Source organism: Dromaius novaehollandiae, chromosome 14 (genome assembly GCF_036370855.1).
Source record: "Dromaius novaehollandiae isolate bDroNov1 chromosome 14, bDroNov1.hap1, whole genome shotgun sequence".
Lineage (NCBI taxonomy): Eukaryota > Metazoa > Chordata > Aves > Casuariiformes > Dromaiidae > Dromaius > Dromaius novaehollandiae.
This window is the reverse complement of record NC_088111.1, coordinates 21,212,184-21,232,241: the sequence shown is the minus strand read 5'-3', so window position 1 is coordinate 21,232,241 and position 20,058 is coordinate 21,212,184. Positions and strand designations below refer to the sequence as shown.

Here is a 20,058-nt window from a genome sequence, read left to right as displayed (position 1 = left end):
TCTCTTATTAACATGGAGTTCCCATTCTGTTTGAGGTTTGGGAACAGATAAAGATTATTGCAGTCCCTCTGTCATGATCAGTTCTTTCTTTTTGATTTCTAGGCTTTGTGCTTTCTTTAGGACTCCATTTTCAACCTGGAAGTCAAGTACTTTTATTTTTTTATTCTTTTTTTTTTTACTTTATTTTATATCGGTACTTTTAATGAAGCTGAGAAAAATGTATCTTGCCATTAAGTTTAAAATCTTATAGAGAGAATCTGTGCTTCCTGTTGAAACTTTTTAGGGGTTCACAAATCCAAGAAGGTTAAAAACTCCATCTCTAGAAAAGTGGTGCTCAGCCAACAGAGCTGAATGGCAAATAACAGGTGCTTTTCTCCAGCATAAATTTGGTTTCCTTGTTCTGTTTATTTTCAGCTGGTGTGAAGTTCAGAGTTCTTGAACAGAAGCATGGAAAACCTCTTCGACTCCTTATGCAGGTAAGCCGCTTTCATGCCCTCATTTACATTTTCTGCTATAGGCTTCCCCTTGGACTATCCCTGATAACCTTTTCTCTTCAATAGGAGTTCTGAAACTGGTCCCATGACTTGGTGTCTTTTTATAAAGGCCCCACTTAAAAAATTTCAACAATGCAATGCTGAAACAAGGAAAATATGTTTCACATTGCAATGACTGCTGCTTTCTGTACTTTTTAATACTCTGCTTGACTCTTCAGCTTAGAAAAAATGCAGTATCCTATGTGGCATGAAAAGAAATGTGCACAGACACAAGAAACATGAAGCTCTGTTGCTTCCGTAATTAAAACTTAATGTCATTGTCACCTCACTTCCTGGCTATATGGAGCTGCACCTTAATAATTGCTGAACACTGAGAGAAGCAAAAGAAGGCAACTAAACCACCTTCATGAAAGATAGTTACGGGCTAATAAAAGATCTTCCCTTCCAGATGTGTTGAAAAGCTTTAGCTATTTCATGATGCAGTCAGGACGAGAGTGTGGATGAGCGAACAGAGGGAAGGGCCTCCTCATATATTCTCCAAAGCTGCTCTGACAAGATATATAGCAAAAGGTTACCTGTGCTTTTGTAACCTTGCATTTCCATGCTCTGTTGCCAGAGATAATAACAGGAAATTTTTCTGAAAAGAAATGATCTGATAGTAGCAGTGAAGTTCTCATTACTCTTTCAGGAGTGATTGTAAAACTTCCATTTCCTGACTTTGCATCACACAGTTGCTTTTCTTGCTCTTTGCATCCTAGGAGGACAGTCTGTGAGTCAGTATATAGAGCTGCATAAAGAATATTTGGACACTGGAAAAATGTCTGGGAAGGAATTAACCAGTTTCCCAATTCTCTTGCTTTTTTCATCCTGTGTCCAGCCCCATTTCAGCAGGGGTTAGATAGGCATGGAACTGGTACATCAGCTAGCAGCAGTTTCAAAAGGAATCCCATCAGCAGATGTCTTGTAGGGCAAAACTGTAGCATGCTGTAAGCACACTATCTTCCTGCTTCCGGTGCTTAGGTAGGGTAGTGGTATAAGAACAAAGTCTGTCATTCCCCATGCCCTGAAGACTCCATAAAAAGGAAGCTGTGGGCACCAATGGTGAGGCACAGAAGCAGTTAAGTGGAGCAGAGAATTTGGCACTAGTGTGTTTGTGAGACAAGGTGGGTAGCTTCTCCAAGGGAAAAGGATCAGGATTTAGATGGAGAGCAGAGGCATTGAATCGTATTAATATGATCAATATTCCTTGGACCATTGCAGAAAGGTCCTTATGCTACCTAGAATATAGCATGAGTCACCAGCTCAAGAGGTGGAAGTGCTTTAGTAGATATGTCTTTTGGCCTTCTACTCAAATAATAATGAGCAGAGAGTCACTAAAGGCACTCTTTTGCTGGTGGAAATGAAATACAGGCTTGTGTCAGAACTCCTGCTGAGTATACCACTTTCTGACAGGTCTTTCCATAGGAAAATCTAAAAAGCCTACTTTTTAGTGACATGCTAGAATTTTTATGGTACCTGGTGATAGTTTTTTTCTAAAAATTTCACAGTGGCTTTGCCTCTTGTCCCCTCCCCATATGTTAGCCCTTTGAAGCCATACCTGAGGGAAAGCAAGGTTGTGTATTAGTGTAACCGTGCCTAAAATAATTTAGGCTTAGGTGACTTAAATGTTCACATCTGTCCTTGTGAGCACTGGTAACTGATTAGAAATCAATTATACTGATTTTGAGCATCCATATTCAGCTTGTGGTTCAGCCAAGTGATTATTTTTATTATTTAGACAGTGTCATTGCAAAGCAAAGTCCAGACGCAGGCAGATGGAGGATGCAGGATGATATTTCCATCCAAATGCTGCTTAAATTTTTCCAGGAAGTCTTACATAGTTAGTATTTTCATAAGGGTTTAAAATAATTTATTTTGGTACACAGGAAGAAATATTTCTGGCAGTGCAGGTCAGCTGACTGGTAGCCTAGCAAGAGGACATGCTGCATTTGATTCATCTGCATACCTTCTTCTAGAAATGTCATCTTTCACAGCAACTGCTTTGAAAAGGGTTAAGCAACAGGAAGGGAAAAGGGAACACCTCCATTATGAAACAAAGGATGTGTATATTATATCAGGGTATATTATAGCTTTGAACTACAGAAATTGCATAAAAGGAACTCAGATTGCCACTTCCCCAATAAAACGGTTGGTTTGGGTTTGCTTGTATCTTTCCTTCTATTATAGAAGAGGTAGAAATGTATATTGTGTTAGGGTTAAAATCATCCCTTGTTATTTCTAAGTGCGCAAATGATACCCCTCAGCACCATCAATCTGCATGGGGATGGATTTCAACCAGAAATATTGGGTCCAAATATCATCCAAATTATCCAGCCCACATAGCAAATAGTCAAAGGAATATACTCTGTGTATCTCCACTGTATAGCAGCAGTTCCTAACCCCTCTGAATAAACTTGTTTTCACCACAGACATACTGGTCTTCAGTAAAGAAGAGCTTCAGCTGAGGAAATAGCCAGAAACAGTTACTCAAGTTTTACTGCTGGGGTTTTGAAGCAGGGGGTGGTTGGCAAACTGTTTATGACCACAATGGGATGAGATTGGTTATATTCAGAAATAATGTCCAGTAAATGCTGTGGTTAATTCTTGACCTTTAGATTGTAGAGTGCATTTGGAAATATGAGCTGCATTAGTTTGGATTAGCCGTACCGCAGGTGGTATGAGCTCAGCTCTTAGTTTTCTGGTACAAATGTTCCTTTTGATTACGTTCAAAACTAGCTTCCTGTGAATCTGTCTGGGACTCACTTAATATCTGCCAGTGATTCATTGTCCCAAGGCCAGGCCATGCTGGATCTGGTTGTTCTTTGGCTTCCCTCAGCCTGCGTGAGCTGCTGCCCTGGCTTTTTACTTAACTTCTTAGGGATGCTGCTGGGCACAAGCATTTTTGCCTTCTGTTTAACAATGCTGTGCCTTGAAACTAATTCGGCAGAGGTCTCCAGGACCACTTTTAATGCCTTATTTGCTTAATCACCCTTTCCCGAAGCTTGATCCTTTTAGGCATTCTGCAGTCATCCTTCCCCTCTCCATGAACACCAGATAGCTGAAGCAAATTGGTAGTATAAGCAGACTCCCAGAAAACCAGGCACTCTTCAGGAGACAAAATATTCATCTATTGACAAAGTAATGACTGTCCGTACGTCTTTTGCTGCCTTTCTTTCCTTTTTGTACTTGGATATTCTGCTGTGAATTATGGAGTCTTTCTTCTTCTATAAAGCTGCTTGGTTGGTTCCAACGCAGCTGGACCCTTTCGCTAGAAGAGTATAACCTTCCATTTCTTTCCCCCATCCAAGCTTTCTCTAGCTCTGTTAAGTCCCCTCACCTTGACATCTCTCGAGTTATTTTCTGAGACCCACCAATTCTATGTAATCTCTTCACTCTTCTGGGGACAGTCTGTTGCTACGGATCCTTTTCATGCACCCAGATTTGGCCAGACTGTATCCCCTGGCACATTTTGAAGGAGTTCATAAGAATCATAGTGCATCTCCAGAGGAATATGCAGCTGTTTGCAGTAGGTGGCCCCTGTCTCCCTAACCACTACAACTTACTAAAGCAACAAGGTGACAGTTCGACAACCTTTTATAACAACAAGTTTCACTCTCAAATCATGCTGGTGCTTGCCTCTGCTTCTCTCCTTGAAAATGAGTCTAATAACACTCCTTGCCAAGTACAGTTAATGTTTCAGGATGTTAGAGAAGGCTAAACAGCTTTAAGTAGCTAGAGAGGGACTTTAACACTTTGTAAGCAGCAGTACTGCGGGGATGTTCTAGCAGAGGCTGATGCTACACAAAAGTTGCACTTGCCCTCCTCATCTGTCTGTGCTTCTTACTACAACATATTTTCATTGCTGCTCTCCCTCTTCCTTTTCCTCGTAGATCAACCCTCTATCATATGGCAGTGTGGTACAGACGTACAGGCTGCCAACCTACAGCTGTTACCCCAAGGATTCCTGGACATCCCTCTGCAAGAAGCTGTTCTTTGGAGAGCTGATCTACCCTTGGAAGCACAAAGGAGAGAAGCAAGACTAAAGAAAGCAAAGGAACGAAGTTTGACAGACTTGGCCAGAATATTGAATCCTAATGCTTGGAACCAGCAGCTGCTGGATCCCTTTAATTACATTTTGGTAACATGTGAGAGGGGCTGAATTTTTAAAGGCAAGTATTTTTAAACATTCTTCTTCAACTTTCTCCTTCCCCTACACTGTGTTTGGACTGATTTGGTTTCCAGGCTGTTTCCTGTTCATACAGTGATATTCTACCCTAGATTACAAACTGTCTGCCTGGTGGCACCAGCAGGTAACGATCATTTTTAAAGCAAAAGCTTAGGCCCATCAGTGCCTCATGGAACCAGCATTCAGTGTAATCAAGGAAGTAGCTCCTGTATGTCTTGGTAATTTATATCTTTCCATGTAAGTTCACAGGACCACATTAAAACAGCCCTTGGAGCCATTCAAAGCCGCAGTGTTGAGGTGTGTTATGCCTCTGCGTATTTTGGATCTTTTATGCTTCAATATTCAAGCCAGCTGATCAAAACCAGTCAAGGAGAATCAGCTTTTAGAGTCACACACTGAAAACAGTACAGCTGGGTTATCTGGGTTCCTAGGATATGTATTCTTTTGCCTCTGGTTGGGCTCAGATTCACAGCAAGGTGCTGAGCATAGAAACAGCAGGGGCAGGAGGCCCAGAAACACAGAACGCTGTGCATCTGAGCCTGCATGAAAAATCTCATCTACATTTTCAAAAGCAAATAATGATTTAGGGAAGCTGAGCCCTAAGCTAACACCAGAACTGGAAATGCAGAGAGCACAGCCTCAAACTCTAGACTGCTCCAGTTTAGATGGCAGCTGCGAGGTCTGTGCCCTACCAAGGTTCAGGGCTTCTTTGCATAGTCGTGATGTAAGGCAAACACAGTGTTGTTGAATCCAGCCCCAGCTGGTATGTGTACAAGAGGACTGCAGCAACCTTGCATGCTGTGTGGATTGACCAGCTCAGGGAAGCGTGTGCTGCACTCCCTTACAGGGTCAGCACATCCCCCTGTGTCTCAGGACCCAGTTAAGAGCCTTTCAGTGTGGTGCCTCATCTTTTGCATCTTCTGATAGTCAAGAAGCTTTTAAAGTTATCTCAGCTGAAGCCTTTAAAGCCACTTCTTACCCTGAAACTGCAGATACATTTCTCTTAGGAGAATTTTTGTTCCTCATATACTGCCTCCACAGTACAGCAGTGCTCAGCTTTTCTGTGTCCCATTCTAATGGCATATTCATTTTGATGTCTCTTCCTCTTTCAGGTGTGTCTTCTATTCTCTCTCTTGGGGAGTGTGTTCCTATGCACTTGTGTAGTGTTCCAGTGTGTATGTTGTTGTTGTGTAGACGTTTACATACAGTCATAACCTGGAGTATACTTTCTCCAGGTCTGCGTGCTCCTCTTGCCCTGGCTCAAGCAGTGATGTAGCGTCACTACATCATGTTGCCACTTTGCACCCCTGAAATGACTGCATTAATTAGAGGTGAAAAGGCATGCTGAATTCTGCCCCCTCTTCCTCTGCCCCAGAGTGCTCTGTCTCTCTCCAAGGAGACTGAGGATGGAGGAGAAGCAGGGTGTGTGTGTTACGTCTGCATTGCTTGGCCTTTCTCTGGAGGGCTGCCTGTGTATTCCAATGTGACTAGGTCAGGGCAAAGCAAGGAGCCACAGCTAATCTGCTGGAGCAGAAGGCCATCAGGAAGAAGGCGCCCTGGACTTTTGGGGCTTTAGTAGCCTTCAGTCAGCACCTCCACTGGCAGGATAACTGGAGGAGGAGTCTTCTACCCAGTCCCATATCTCATCCATGTACTTGAGCTTAACACAGAACGGAAGGAGTTATGGTCCCAGGAATGTAGGCTGCCTTAATACACCCCTGGTCAGATATATTGTGTTTGTCTGTAGCTACTAACAGGCTCTCACAGTACAGCTGCTGCCTTTTCAGCCGTAACTTGATCAGAGCAAAATGAAGCTCTGTAGGCAGGTTTTTGGTCCCGACATTCCTTAGCAGGCAAATGCAGGAACTGCCAAGTTTTTGCAGTTTTCTTAAGGATGTCATGAGGGGAGGTAGTATTACACAGGCACTGCTACCAAAAGAAAATTTCTTATTTCTTTAATCCATAGAAAAAGGGGGTATCATTGAAAGAAACTAATGCGGTAAAAGCCCCACCACCACTGCAGGTTTTGAGTGGAACATTGTCCTGTCCTTAGCTGCAGACACTGGAGAGATCTATGTTCTTTAACAACCACTGCTTAAAATTTATGTACAGTGTGTTCTTGTTTTGGAATATCAATACACAAGTATTTTTCCCCAGTCTAAGTTTGAATAAGTCCAGATTGTGATCCATTTAAGGGGCGAATGGTCTAAATGATGTTTCCTCTTCAGCTTAAGTCAGACTCATGGAGAGCCATCCTTACCTGGCCACTCATTAGAGTAGATTTACACTTTAGCTTCCTCTCATGTTTCCACTGTAGTAGCTAAATGATATTCCCCCCGTTTCCTCCCATGACTCTGCATAGCTTGCTTTAGTAACTGATGAGCGAAACTTTTTTGGAGGGGCGAGGAGAGTCTTATGAAAATAATGTTCCTACTGGCTTTTAAAAATTTATGAGACAAAACAGCTCACAGTGGTCATAATCATGGATGACCTTTAGGATCAAGTGACCTGAAAGCCCCAGAGCCAGCACACAGCCATTAAAACTGGCAAATGTAGCCTTCCTACTGGGAATCTGCCAAACATATTGGACATTCCAGTGTTAAATCAGTTTACTAAAGACTGGTACCGACTCAGGGAATGGTACAATATCAACCTGACAAAAAGCTCCTCCATCAACCCTAGATCCTGAATCTTGTGAGACAGAGTACTTTGAGTAACCCAGCTAGGAAATAAAAGCTTCTTGTGGGTGTGATTCTCCTGCTCCTGTGTCACGCAAAACTGGTGCCTGAGCTGTCTTCTCACTGTTATTCATACTCTGAGTACTTGTTGCCCATGACAGTATTTGAGCCTGTGAGTTTCTTCTACTGCATATTTACTGTGTCTGTCCTCTTCTTTTTCAGTCACTAATGTAAAATAGTCTTCCTTCACCCTTTTCTGATTCTGCACAAAGACTTTACAAGTTAACAGACATCCTGCTCAGGAACATTTGACTTTATGTCATCTCTCTAATTAGAAGGTAGGATCAGCACCATCTTCCACAGCAATGCAGACTGTGGCCTAGCATTGGCATTTCCTCTGGGAAGAGATTGCCAGTGTGGTTATTGCATTAATTTATCCTCACATCCATATTAGCTGGCTCTCTAGTCCTTGGATGAGAAGCTGTTGAAACTTTCACGCCTTCTCTGACTCCTACCACACACCCCGTTTTAGCAGGCACCAAGCAGTCTTTGTCGACCATCCCTCAAAGATTGTAATCTTGTAGACTTTTTTTTAATACTGCACTTCCTTATCATTGCTTCTTCTGCCTTACGGTTGCCAGTGCTGGGACAAAATTTGGTATGTCTCTACATAAGCATGATTTTTGTGAAGGAAAAAAGTAGTTCACAGCATGTTAAAGTCCCTTCTAGATAGAAATTTTGCCTTTGAGAAATACTTTCCTTTCCTAACCAGACTAGCACGTGATGATGTTGAAAGGAAATCACAGCAATTACCCTGCTCTAAAGGCTCTGTTTGTGGTTTTGGGAGTTTTCCCTGATCCTGCAGCTGGACTGTGCCTTGTTCTAGCAGCACATGTGAATACAGTGTCAGGCCCGCACATATGGATTACACAAATGTGCAAGAGCATTGCACGTATGTGTAATCAATATGTTGACTTACACTCTGCTGCACACGCTGCAGTGCTCTCAGCAGTGGTGGTACAGATGGTAATTAACAGGGAACACTTCAGTGCAGATACTTAGTCCCTCCATGTGTAAACCTCTGCCTGAAGCCAACAGGAGTGGAGTGCATGATGACGCCCACATGGCCGTCTCACTGTAGTGATTTTGAAAGGAGGAGTATGCAGTGCACCAAACACAATTCCCAAACCCTTTAGAAGTATTACACAAGTCCCCATCCTCTCAGGGAGAGGACTGGAGGGTGGGGTGGAGGGGCAGGGAATCAGTTCTTCTGCCTACTGTCCTGATGCATCTTAGCAGGACAGTCATGCTGAAAGCACCTAACAGCCAGGTTGTTCCCCGAGGCTGTCAGATACTGTAGTGCCTGCCAGCTCCAATTGCAGATTAGGAAGATGCAGAGACCTGCCTCCTGCCCTCATCCTGTTAAAGTTGGTGAGCTCTATTAGAGACATCTGTAAAGCTGTAGCACCCTCAGTGGAGCTACACAATTCCATCCTTGAAATAGGCACCCACCACAGAGAGAACACAGGTCTTATGGCTCTGTTGAAAAGCTACCACCTAGAGCACCTTGCTTAGTATGGTAGTAGCTACTTCAACTGTAGCCACACCAGGACTGATGTCTCCAATGTAATCCAGACCGTAGGATCTAAGGGACAAGGCTGTCCATCTGTCTGTCCAAGTAGCTCTAACTTCACAGAGGAATCACAAGTGCAGGCAGTTTTCTTCTAATAGCATTATCTTACAGCAGGTAGGAAATTCTCCTGCTTTGTCATCACACAGATAATGAGTTGCTTTCCATATGCCATGTGCTACCTGATTGTACTTATGCAACACCACCTTCTTGCTTGATTGTCTTTTGAAATACTCAAGCCCTTACTGATTTACTCTTGTGCTTCAATCTGCTGATTACACCATCATGTTAGGTTGAGCTAAGAGACATCATAATTCACATCTCATCAGCAAATCTGAAGGATTTGCTGGTCCCATGTTCCCTTTGTTCCCGAGCAGTGGTATTTAGAGACCTGCTTTTCTTTTGGGTGTTATCTAAGCCCTCAGCAGTTCCGGAAAGTTGCCTGCTCATTATAGGCAGTTACCTGAATGGCTCTTCGACAGCTTTTTTGGATCTGGTAGCTGAGAGAGTGTTTGCACTCCAGCCAAGCTCACTATGCCTGCATTAAACCTAGAAGTGGAAACACTGAGAGATGTGGGGCAGAAACCCCCAAGCTAGTTGCATGCAAGTCTGTTTGGATCTGAGAGAGCTGCCTTTGTGTGGTGCTCTGAAGCTCTTCATGCATAATCTGTGGCAGTGCACTGTGAATACAGATAGGATGTGTCTGGATCTCAGCTGATCCAGCCACATGACACAAGGCCACAGGGCTTACCAACTAGTTCAGCAGCTAGCTTTTAGGGTGTATTCCACTGTGCAGGATAAACATATTGAGAACAAGGCTAACCTTATGTGAGCAGCTGATCTGCCTTCCCAGATGAGATTAGTGTGCCCATCACCTTTCCATCTGGCCAACCATTTTGCACTGGGAGGTCTGAACAGTTGTTTGCAAGAGTCTGGCCCCTTGAATCTCAGCTCAGCTTCAGATGATAGCTTGATCTCCAATGTTTATCCACGTTTGAGTCTGGGCATCAAACCAAGAATGCCCAGACTCCCCATTTTTTGTCTCAGCCAGCTGCATATCGGGAGGATACGTGTAATCATAAATGCCGAAAGCAATAGAAAGTAAACCCTTCATTTCTAAACAGGGCTGTGATGTAGCTTGGAAAGCAAGTGGAAGTCCTGTCCTGGGTTCCTCCCGGGAAGCAACAGAGCCACTGCCCAGTTTGCATTCAGTAGGGGTAGAGAGAGGCTGTAGGTACATCTTGCAACCACAGTGTTATTTAAGAAGCATCTGGCACTGGGAAAATGCATGAGAGCTTCACAACAGCTGTTCTAATCAAACCTCCTACTTATAATCTCTTCTGTTTTTAAATAAAATACTAAAAAAGAGTGCTGGAATCTTTGCAGTTTAATTAGAAGTGTGTGTGCACGTGTGGGTATGTTTGTGAACACAGAAGATGAGGAGGAAGTTTGATGTGCAGGGCTAGTTAAAAAGCACTGGTACATGGTCTCATTGATTCCACATAAACTACCAAGTGCTAAGCAGGAACAAAGTGCTTTAGTAGAAAGTGCAATAGCAGAAAAACAGTGTTTGTTTTAAAATGCCACTGTTACGCCATTTGAAGCTGTAACTTCCTTCCCACCACAGCCCTGATTTAAAGCGCAGCAGCCTGGCTTAACAGTCCAGTGAACAAACCCTGGCTTAGTAAACAGATTTGCCTCACTCTTATCACAGTGCAGTTTATCCAAACAGAAATGCATGGCAGAGCAATGGAGGTGCTAGCAGGGCTTGTACTAATGGGTCCATGCACGGCTGGGATGAGACAGGTTCTGTGTGTACCAGTCACACATGCTTGTATTTGACAGTTTAGGGGTGGGGATCTTTGTTCTCCTGACAGGTGTGGATTTTTTGGTTAATTAAACTTTTTAATCAGAATTTAAATGGATTTTGATTACACTAGAATAAAGATGTTTGGATAAAAATCAAGGTCTTCCTTCTTGTTTAACTTGCCTGATGACCACCTGTGTGGCTGTCCGCAGTAGCATCTACCACCAGCGTAGGAGACTGTGAAGCGGTGAGTCTGCTGGAGGCTCTGCTCGGTTGTCGGAGTGATTGCTGTTCCCAGTCCTGAGGCCCAGCCAAACTTTTCTTTGATCTCTTCTCTCCACACTTGCAAAATATTTCACCATTCATCCAGTTGAAAGTATTCTGCAAAGGCCAAATCATAATACCCTTGCAATGAGGAGCACTGATTCAGCTGATCCTGCCTCAGGCAGATGGTTACAGTGATGCCCTCCCAGCCTTATGTTCTTCCATGCTTCAGTGGGTGGCTCCTTTGCTTTCCATGAGCCCGTTTGTGGAATATGGTGCTACTCAACATGAGAGGTAGGACTCAGGGGCACAAGGCCTCTGCAACACATAAGCGGTGCAATCTGAGCAGGAATGTAAGCCATGCCTGGGAATGATGTCTGAGAGGATCTGATTGCCTCTGCTTTGTGGCTTCTTTTCACATTAGAGCAGTCAACACCCTTATATTCATCTTTTTTTCTTTTCTTTCCAAGTCAGCTGAGCAGTTTGCACATAGCTGCATCTCGCCTGGCTAGCAGTGCCCAGTCCATCCACCTTCTCTTTCAGAGTGCCATAATCAGAGCAGGCACAGGGGCACTGCCATTCCTCAGGCCTTCGAGGGCAAGTGGAGATGGTGCATGTTACAGTGCGGTTATTGGCAGAGCCCTTTAGTAAGCTGTGGCTTTGTTTTCAGAGGACCGGTCATCTGGAGAGCTCTGCTCCTTGACGATCAGAAGAATCAGCCCCAGCGCTGCTCTGCTAGGTCAGTGCTGCAAGTGCTTGGGCTCACACCTGGCCGTTGTGGCTGCCATGTGCTGTGCTGCGGGAACCCAGCTGTAAACTTGCATTGTTTCAGGCTTGCTTAGTGTCAGGCGTAACCAGCTGAATGCAGCAATGTGACAACCTGCCCACACTGCAGAGAAAATCTCTACTGGGATCTCCCCTGTACATTTACATAACTTTGAGGCTGGTGCCTCCTGCAACATGCTGTTGTGAGCTTCTTAAATAACCCCACTGCCCTGGGCTGCTTTCTCTGTGCTCCTTTTTCATGCTGGTTATGACCAGTTTGGGATCTGTTTCGTTTTCCACTAACCCACGAAGGAAATGAGAGATCACTTGAATATCCATGAATCATGGCTCTGGGGTTGACCTTGGAGGAGTGACGGGATTAAGAAAGAAAAACAAGGAAAAGAGAGACAGAATTGAGGTGATTCCTGCCCATCCTCCTCTTCGTTCCAAGGATCCTGCAGCTTTGGATCAGGTGGGCTGATGGGGGAATAATTACAAGAATGACTTTTCTTTTCTCCTCTGGAATCCTGCCTGCCGTGTGTGCACACAGATCCATCCCCTCTCTCTCTGCTTTCACTTTTCCTGGCATCCTCACCCCTTTATCCTTCCACAAGAGTTTATCTGCAGTCTTTAGTCTACAGTCCCACCGCTCCCTAGAGAAGGTTATTGGCAACAGCTGGGGATGGAAAACACAGCAGCAACAGGTCCCGATAAAAGTCACCAGGACATCTGCTATTTGATTTTTCTTTTGTAAATGCTGGATGACCTGGGATGTTTTGGAGGTAGGGGGCAGGGGAAGGTGGTGGCTATATTTGGCCACTGCCATACAGATAACCCAAGCTGAGAAGCACTGTTAGTGATGATCCCTAGGGCCCAGCACGCTCTGTGGCACAGCAGCAATAGGATAGTTTTGTGCTATTTTATGGAGCACATTAGGGCCATTGTTCAAAGCTGACCATTTTGTGCTTCTTCATAGCCCCAAGTTCCATTTTCAGTGATAGCAGGAAGGTTATTTTAACAAAACCGTTGTCAAAACAAGCTCACCCAAAGATGTTTAGATGTTGTGACAAAGAGGCAACAAAGGAGCGCAAGTCCACAGGTCACGGGAGTGGGGAGAGAGACAGGCTGGGAACATCAAAGGAGCAGACAGCCCCTCTCCTGCCCTCTCCCTCCAGATTTCCACCATCTCCTGCTAGCTGCTCTGTGCTCTGAAGGGAGTTGTTCCAGCATAAAGGATTGCACTATCGATCTCCCAGGAAACCTGGCCTCCTGCCTCGCTTACACCTCTTTTGCAGAGATGCCTCATGCCAGGCTGTAAAGCCTTTTGAAGAATAGCAGTAAGTCTGGAGCACTCTATGCATACGCTGATCCCTGTTCATCTTCTGCCTCCTAAGACCATGGAGGGAAGGGCTGTATCATTTGTCTACCACAGGCTGGGTAGGTTTGAAACATCTCACGCCTACATAAATCACAGTACCAAAGGGGAACAGACTCTGAACGTTTCTTGTCAGATCAAAGGAGGGTCCCTTGTCCCCTGAGAGGTCAGATCAAAGGAGGGTCCCTTGCAGTGGAGGGGCCTGTCACATCACTGGCAGGCCAGAGGCGCTGTGCAGTTTGGGTGCTAGATGAGGAGCCCAGAGTCTCAGAAACTGGTCAGTGACATCTAGACTGATCCCAAGGTAACAGCACTCAACCTGGACATTTGGACTTGCCAGGGTCTCAGGATGGTGAGAGCTATCCATGCCCCTGGGTGTGTCTGAGTGAGCTCAAAAGCCACTTGTGCCACTTGTTCTAGCAGCCTGGCCCAAGGTGGGAAGGGAGTCCTTGGCAATTTGGTGCCCAGATTTCCTGTCTCAGTCAACTGACAGATGCAGTCATCACTGGCCAGTCCCCAGTGCTGCATGTTAATTGTCCTTCAACCTCTTTGGGCAAAAAGGCCTCTTGTAATGCCAGATCAGTGGGGCTGGGCTTGTTGGGTTTTATTAGCTGCAATTTGTGCAGTTTTGGTGCGCCCTCCTTCAGCCTATTTTAGAGTCCTTTTTGTTATCTCCATTGGGAGTTTTGCAGTTCCTCATGGTTGGAGCACAGTTCCTGGCAAAGGAGTCCATGACATGGGTTGGCCACATGCCCCTGTCTGCAGCTCTCTGAGCCCTGCAGAATTTTGAATACGAGCCTCTTCATCTCAGACAGCCTGTCCGCTGAAGCAAAACCCATCTTGTGGCCTGAGTCACAGTGTGTGTCTCTCAGGGCCAGGAGGAACCCCAGTGCTAGGGGGAGGTTGGAAGGGTCTCTGCGATGCCCCAGCTCCCCCACAAAATCCAGGCAATCTCGTTCCAACGCTGCATCTCTTCGAAGTGCTTAGTGACTTCATTCCCTTCAGCTTCTGCCTTGCTGACGCATATCAGCGATGTCAGGAAACAGGCATAGCCTGCAAGGGATGGGTCCCTCTGCACAGCCGCTTGCTGATAAGCAGGCATAGACAGCAGCAGATGGGGAAGGACAACCTGTGGGACTCCATGCTGCAGCTAAGCAGTGAGGCTGTGGTGATAAGATTGGCCTCTCCAGATTTGCACACGTTAGTGGAAGAGAGGCAGCTTCCCAGAGCTGCTGCCAACCCACAGCGGCTCCCAGGCTCCATGAGACCTGTCTCAACCGTGGTGCTTATGGGGAAAGGATGGGGCAGCTGAGCTGTTCCTGCTGGCTCCTTGCCCTGGGCTCTCAGGGTCCCAGTTGCGCTGGGCAGCCCAGGGCAAGGGGTTCCTGTGCATGGGGCAGCTGGTCAGAGGCTCTCCCTGCCAGACTGCCTGTGCTCGCCTGCAGGCTGACAGAGGGGCTGTGACAGTCAGCATCAGCAAGGTGGAGAGTCCATTTTTGCCTTTTTTGTTTCTGTTTTGCTCCTCAATGCAGAGCACTCCCCAGGGGAGGAAAGTGAATCAGTCATGCAGTAAAAGACAGGTTTGGGCAGCAATTAATATTTCATGCAAGTAAAACATCTTGCTGCTGCTGCAACTTCAGGGGCATGGGCAAGGGAGCAAAACAAGAAAGGGAGGAATGGGGGCTGGTAGAAAGCAGAGCAGAGAAGCTGACTCACCCGCCCAAGGGAGGGCTGCATTCAGCCCCACTGAGCCAACAGTCGCGTGTTTCCATGCCACTGGGCAAGGCAAGAATTACAACAGCATGAAAGCTCTCAGGGCACCATCTGACCTGCCAGGAATCATTGCCTTCTGTCACTGCTCGTTTTTTAAAGCCTTGATCCTGCACTGAAAAGCCACAGCCCATCTTCAGCACCAGTTACACAAAGGGATCTCAGGATCTCGCAGAATCAGGTTTTGAGCCTGGTAGAAAGGAGGGAGACAGAAAGGCTGGGGAAGAGGCTGCTAGGTCCTCCCACTGCCTGAGGAGACAGGATTTCAGCAAGTCAAATGCAGGAGGAGCAGGGGGAGGATCTAGGCACTGGGGCCTACATGAGAGCATCTCCGTAGCAGGGCATGGAAGGATCTGATGGATGCTGGTGTCCTCCCAGTGTGAGGCAGCTGGGAAGGAATTCAAAGCTGGCCCCTGAAGCTGGCTGGAGGGAAGTGGGGCAAGGTCGCACCTCTGTGCCTGGGGCTGCGGATCAGGGGAAGCACCTGTGTGGCCCTGGCCTGGGGTGCAGCAGCATTTGCAGTCCATGAGTTTTAGGCAGGCCAGGTTAATGCTTGGGAATGCATGCCAGGCACTGAGTTCATTGCTCACACTGCATCACTGACTGATGCCCCTTGTAAGATGCATCACACAACCCAGATACCTCTGCTTCCCACTGAGCTTGCTCAACCCTCCAGCCCCACTGGGGCCTTCTGGGTTTTCAAGCCGAGCAGCCAGTGTGTATGGGCTGATGGGGGCAAGAAACCTACTTAGAAGTGGCCTGGTCCCTGGGCAAAAGCCCAGCCGGTTCTGAAGCCTTTGTCCTTCCCGGCCAGCTCCCCAACTCCTCCAGCAAGCAGGGCACCAGCTCCGAGATGGCACCAAAGCACTGGCAACGGGGGAGCCCTCAGTCAGCGTGAACAGGTTCTCTGCCTGACCCTGGGGGGAAACAGGGCAGAAGGGAGTTGGCAGCTCAGAGTGTCAGTGCAGCAGGCCTCCCTCCCAGCCCAGGCCATGCACCTTCCCTCCCTGCAGCCCCCCTCCCTGCAGCCTCAGTGGGGAGAGATGACAGTGGGTAACTGGGGCTGAAGCATGCCCCATGAGGCCTATGGGCCTCACATGGAGGAAGACAGATGCAAGGAAAGGCCCTTCACTCCGTCTCATCCCTCAAGGGAAGTGTGATTCATGTGCCAGATCTGGCCCACACAAGTTCCCAAAGCCTCTTGCCCGCAGAGTGAGGCCTTTTCCACTCCCAACCGCTCCTGGCTTCGACACAGGCTAACGCAAGCATACCTGGAGCCATCAAAAACAAGCCAGAGCTTTTCACAGGCTTAAACATGTCCTCTTGTGCTCCACTGGTAGAAAATGCTGCTCTACTGGTTCTGAACTGCATGTCTGCAGCTCCCCTCCAACGTCAGCTGCTGAGGCTGGAGGCCACCCTGCTGTGCTACAGTGGCTGCCCTACGCCCCATGGGGCCCTAAAAACTAAAAGAAGGACATAGCAAAGGCCAGGATCACTGGAACACCACAGGGCTGGGTAATGGGTGTCTCTGAGGCTCTGCACGCTTGTCCTTGTCAACCCAGTAGCCCAGCACCGCTTATGCCGCACGCTGGACACGCGTGGGTGGGAGCGGAGGTACTCTTTTCATAAGGACGGAGCTAAACCACTTGCTGGCTTCCCGCAACTCCCCTGCACAAGTCCAGCAAGAAGCACAGGCCCTCCCCCACCCCTTCAGCCCACAAAAGGGTCGGAGCCCAGCTAACCGTAGCCCCAGATGCCCCGGGCCAGGCTCCCACCACACCTCCACCTCAGCAGCCCTGGTGACGATGGGAGAGGCCAGCAGTTCAGCTGGGCTCCACTAGGCGCAAGGGCACACACAGCGCTGCAGCTCGTGGGGCTGGGACACTCCGTGTCCTCCCAGGCCTGTGCCAAAGGATGGCTGCGGAGCCAGGGGCTGCGCTCCACCCCAGCGCTAGCTGCTCTCCAGCCCCTTTGGAAGGAGCACCTCATGGGCCCACGTCAGGAAAACACATGTGAGCCCATCTTTAAGGGCATAGTAATCCCAGGTCAGTGCTAAGGGCTTTGCTGTCCCAGGACCTGCAGTAACACCGGCCCAAAGCTGCTTCCAGCAGTGAGGAGGATCTTCCCCTGGAGTGCCTTTAGCAATGTTTATCCGTAACGGTGATGCTTCCCCTGCTCTCCTTGACTGCTTGGAGGATGGTGTGGGTCAGCAAGGAGGGAGACAGCACACAGGCCCAAAATTAAAGTGCTGCCAGCAGCTTTTTGAGTGCTCTCAGTCTCTCCAAGCACCCAGACAGAGCAGCTGCCTCCCATCAGCACCTGCATCAGGAGAGCTTGCAGGGACCTGCTGCCCCGTACCGGGACAGGAGCACCTTTAACCCTCCCGGTAGGACTTCCTCTACCCCGGGCAGCCATTTCCCAGGCAATTTGGCAAGGAGGTCAAGTGAAAGAGCCTGACACTGGAGGGTCATCTAATTCATAGTAAAGGACCACACTGTCCGTGATGTGCTGGGGAAAAAGCCAAGCGCTGCTTCAGCACTGCGCTGAGCTGCAGGCCACCTTTGAAGTCCCTCCTGCTGGCAACTGATACAATGCAATCCCTCTCTATCTCCATGTTTCTGAAGATACTCTCTTCAAGTCTCGGAAGATACCATGGCCCAGCTGGGCAGGGAGGTGCTGCAGCCTCAGGTGGAGCGCCTGCAATGGAGACAAGCAGCCACGAAGATCCAGACATGGGCTGTGCTGTGCCAGCCTGGCTGGCTCTGGCAGAGCTGGCTTGCGGCAACTGGAGTGTTGTGGTATTCACGTTGTTTTTTTCCTCCACTCAGGGTGTTTTTTCCTCCACTCTCCACCTCTCTCAGATAATGCCAGGGGCCAGCAGCATCTGCCCAGCCAGCTCACTGCAAGCATCCCTGGGCCAGTTGGCTTGTGCTGACAGGGGCACCAGGCTGTCCTGGGTCTTGCCCCAAGACTGCCAGTCTCCTTCTCCCTGTTGCCAAATCCTCCCACGCAGAGGCAGCAGCCAAACTGCCACTCCTCCCTGGCCATCCAGCTCCCCATCAATCCCATCACCCTCCCCATCTATTCATCCCTCCATCCCTCCAGGGGGATTTCAGAAATCAATGTGAGCATGCTTCAGAAAATAAGCAGTAGCACTAACAGGGTTAGCAGGATGTGAGAATGAGAGCTGATGCTCTGAAGACTAATAAAAATCGAGTTCATGCCTTACCCTTAGCAGAGGTACAGATGTGCTCTATCTCCTCCTTCCAATTATGGATTTTCTTGAAAAAGGTAGGAATGTCCCCTCTTACAGTTTCTTTGCTGTCACATTCAGTTAGAAATGACCCATGGAGGTAAAAGAGATTTGGGGGAAAGGGGGAGTCAAAGAAGCTGTGTTGACTGGGTGCTGCTGAGCCCTGCTCTGGACTGTGGGCAGCCAGACCCCACCTATGTGCACAGATGTGTGCACACGCATGTCAGGAGGAAACCTCTCAGACCCTGTAACCTTGCAGCAGCCCCAGGAACCTGCAGCCCATAGCTGGGATACGCTCCCCGCCAAATGCAGTCCTGGCCTTGCTGCATCTCAGTGCACCCTCTGCTCCTGGAAATCTATAGGGCTGACCCCAAATGTTAATTTGGTTTAACACAGCAGTATTTTCTGGAGATCTCCAGCACTCAAAATCACTGGAAACTGCCCAAAGGAGGAGGCAAATGTGTGGGTTGCAGGGAAGGAGTGGAGGAAGCCAGCAGCGTCCTTGGAATACAGATGAGCTTCCCCAGGGCTTGCTGGGTTCAAGGTCCACTCACTCCCCTAGGAGGAGGGAAATTGGGGGTGGGGTGTCATTTTAAATGGCACTAATTGTTACATGCTGCAAAGCAGCCAGGCTGGGAAACTAATTAGCGGGCTGGTTGGCTCTAAAAAAATTTGTCAAGATCCATGGTTTCACACAGGGCTACCTCAGTGAGGCTTGCAAGGGAGAGGATCCTCACTCAGCCAGACACCAGGACCTTCTGGGGCCTCCAGCCCTCCTTCCTACCACAGTGGCCCCACACAGTCTGGGCAGGCAACAAAGCTGTGACACCCCATGTGCACCCCACTTCTTGGGGGTCAGAGGGCCCTCAGAGCCCAGAGTGCTTACAGTATGATAACTAAGAGGTCCCCAGCCCCCCAGAATGGAGGAACAAGCTGGATACCCACTCCTGCAAGTCTCCTTTGCAAAGTGAGCTGAGCTGAGCAGATGCTGGGGTGCCCCGCAGGTGGGGTGCCCCATGGTCAAGGTGTTTGAGTGCAGACACCAGCGCTGCTCTGAGATGGCCACAACCCAGAGGACCTATCTGGTACTGAAATGCAAATGAGATGAGCCAGGAAAGAAAAAAAAGACAGGAAAAGAACGTGGCTTTGAAACAGGGCTGCAGGATGTTCCCATCCCTGCTGGTGGCAGGAGGGCAAATTCACTCCTTCAGATATCAACAGCCCAGTTAACGGTGCAGTTTGCCTGATGACTGCCCAACAGCCCTGCAGATGAGCTGCAGGCTGGAGCACAGCAGTAACCACGGTGAGACCCACCCCCCCCCCCCCACCCCCCCCCGGTTTAGGGCCTCAAAGCAATTCCTCTTGGAACTGAGATCACTGTCAAATTCAGGAATCCTTCCTTTCCCTCCGGATCACTGACGGTACTGCCTTGGGAGATCAGAATAGTACTCTATCAGTCTATGTGATTTGATTTCCCCTTCAGGCTGTCCTCCATCACGATGGACTTTCAATCCCCAGTCTCTCAGGCTGCTCAGCCCCCAGGGTGGCCAGGCTGCTTGTCAGCAACAGCCCTTCTGAAGGCAAAGCACGGCTTCCCTGACTTAACACACCTTTGCAAGCCAGCTTGCAGAGCTGCAACCAAAGGCTAGAGGTTTCACATGGCAACCGGCTGACCTAGTGCTTAGATCTCCCTAAAACACATGGTCCATTTTTTGGTTTCCAGTATCCTTTACTTGAATGTCCCACCTCTTTGCAACACTGAGCACAGGTACACTTTTGCCCTTGTTTTCCACAGCC

The 20,058-nt window shown here is 48.0% G+C and overlaps 1 protein-coding gene across 9 annotated transcripts in view; it reads left to right on the top strand.

Annotated features, from left to right (window-relative positions):
• PIGQ (phosphatidylinositol glycan anchor biosynthesis class Q) overlaps nucleotides 1–10,989 on the top strand; it is a 40,948-nt gene extending 29,959 nt beyond the window's left edge. For 7 of the 9 annotated variants that reach the window (XM_026100438.2, XM_064520689.1, XM_026100440.2 and 4 more), the window contains 2 exons: nucleotides 415–476; nucleotides 4,424–10,989. In XM_026100438.2, the coding sequence (XP_025956223.2) occupies nucleotides 415–476; nucleotides 4,424–4,576 (215 nt within the window). In that variant the 3' untranslated portion in view covers nucleotides 4,577–10,989. Of the gene's footprint in view, nucleotides 1–414; nucleotides 477–4,423 lie in introns of those variants that run through there. The other 2 variants (XM_064520691.1, XR_010391683.1) reach the window with 2 other exon arrangements.
• The last annotated feature ends 9,069 nt before the right edge of the window (nucleotides 10,990–20,058 follow it).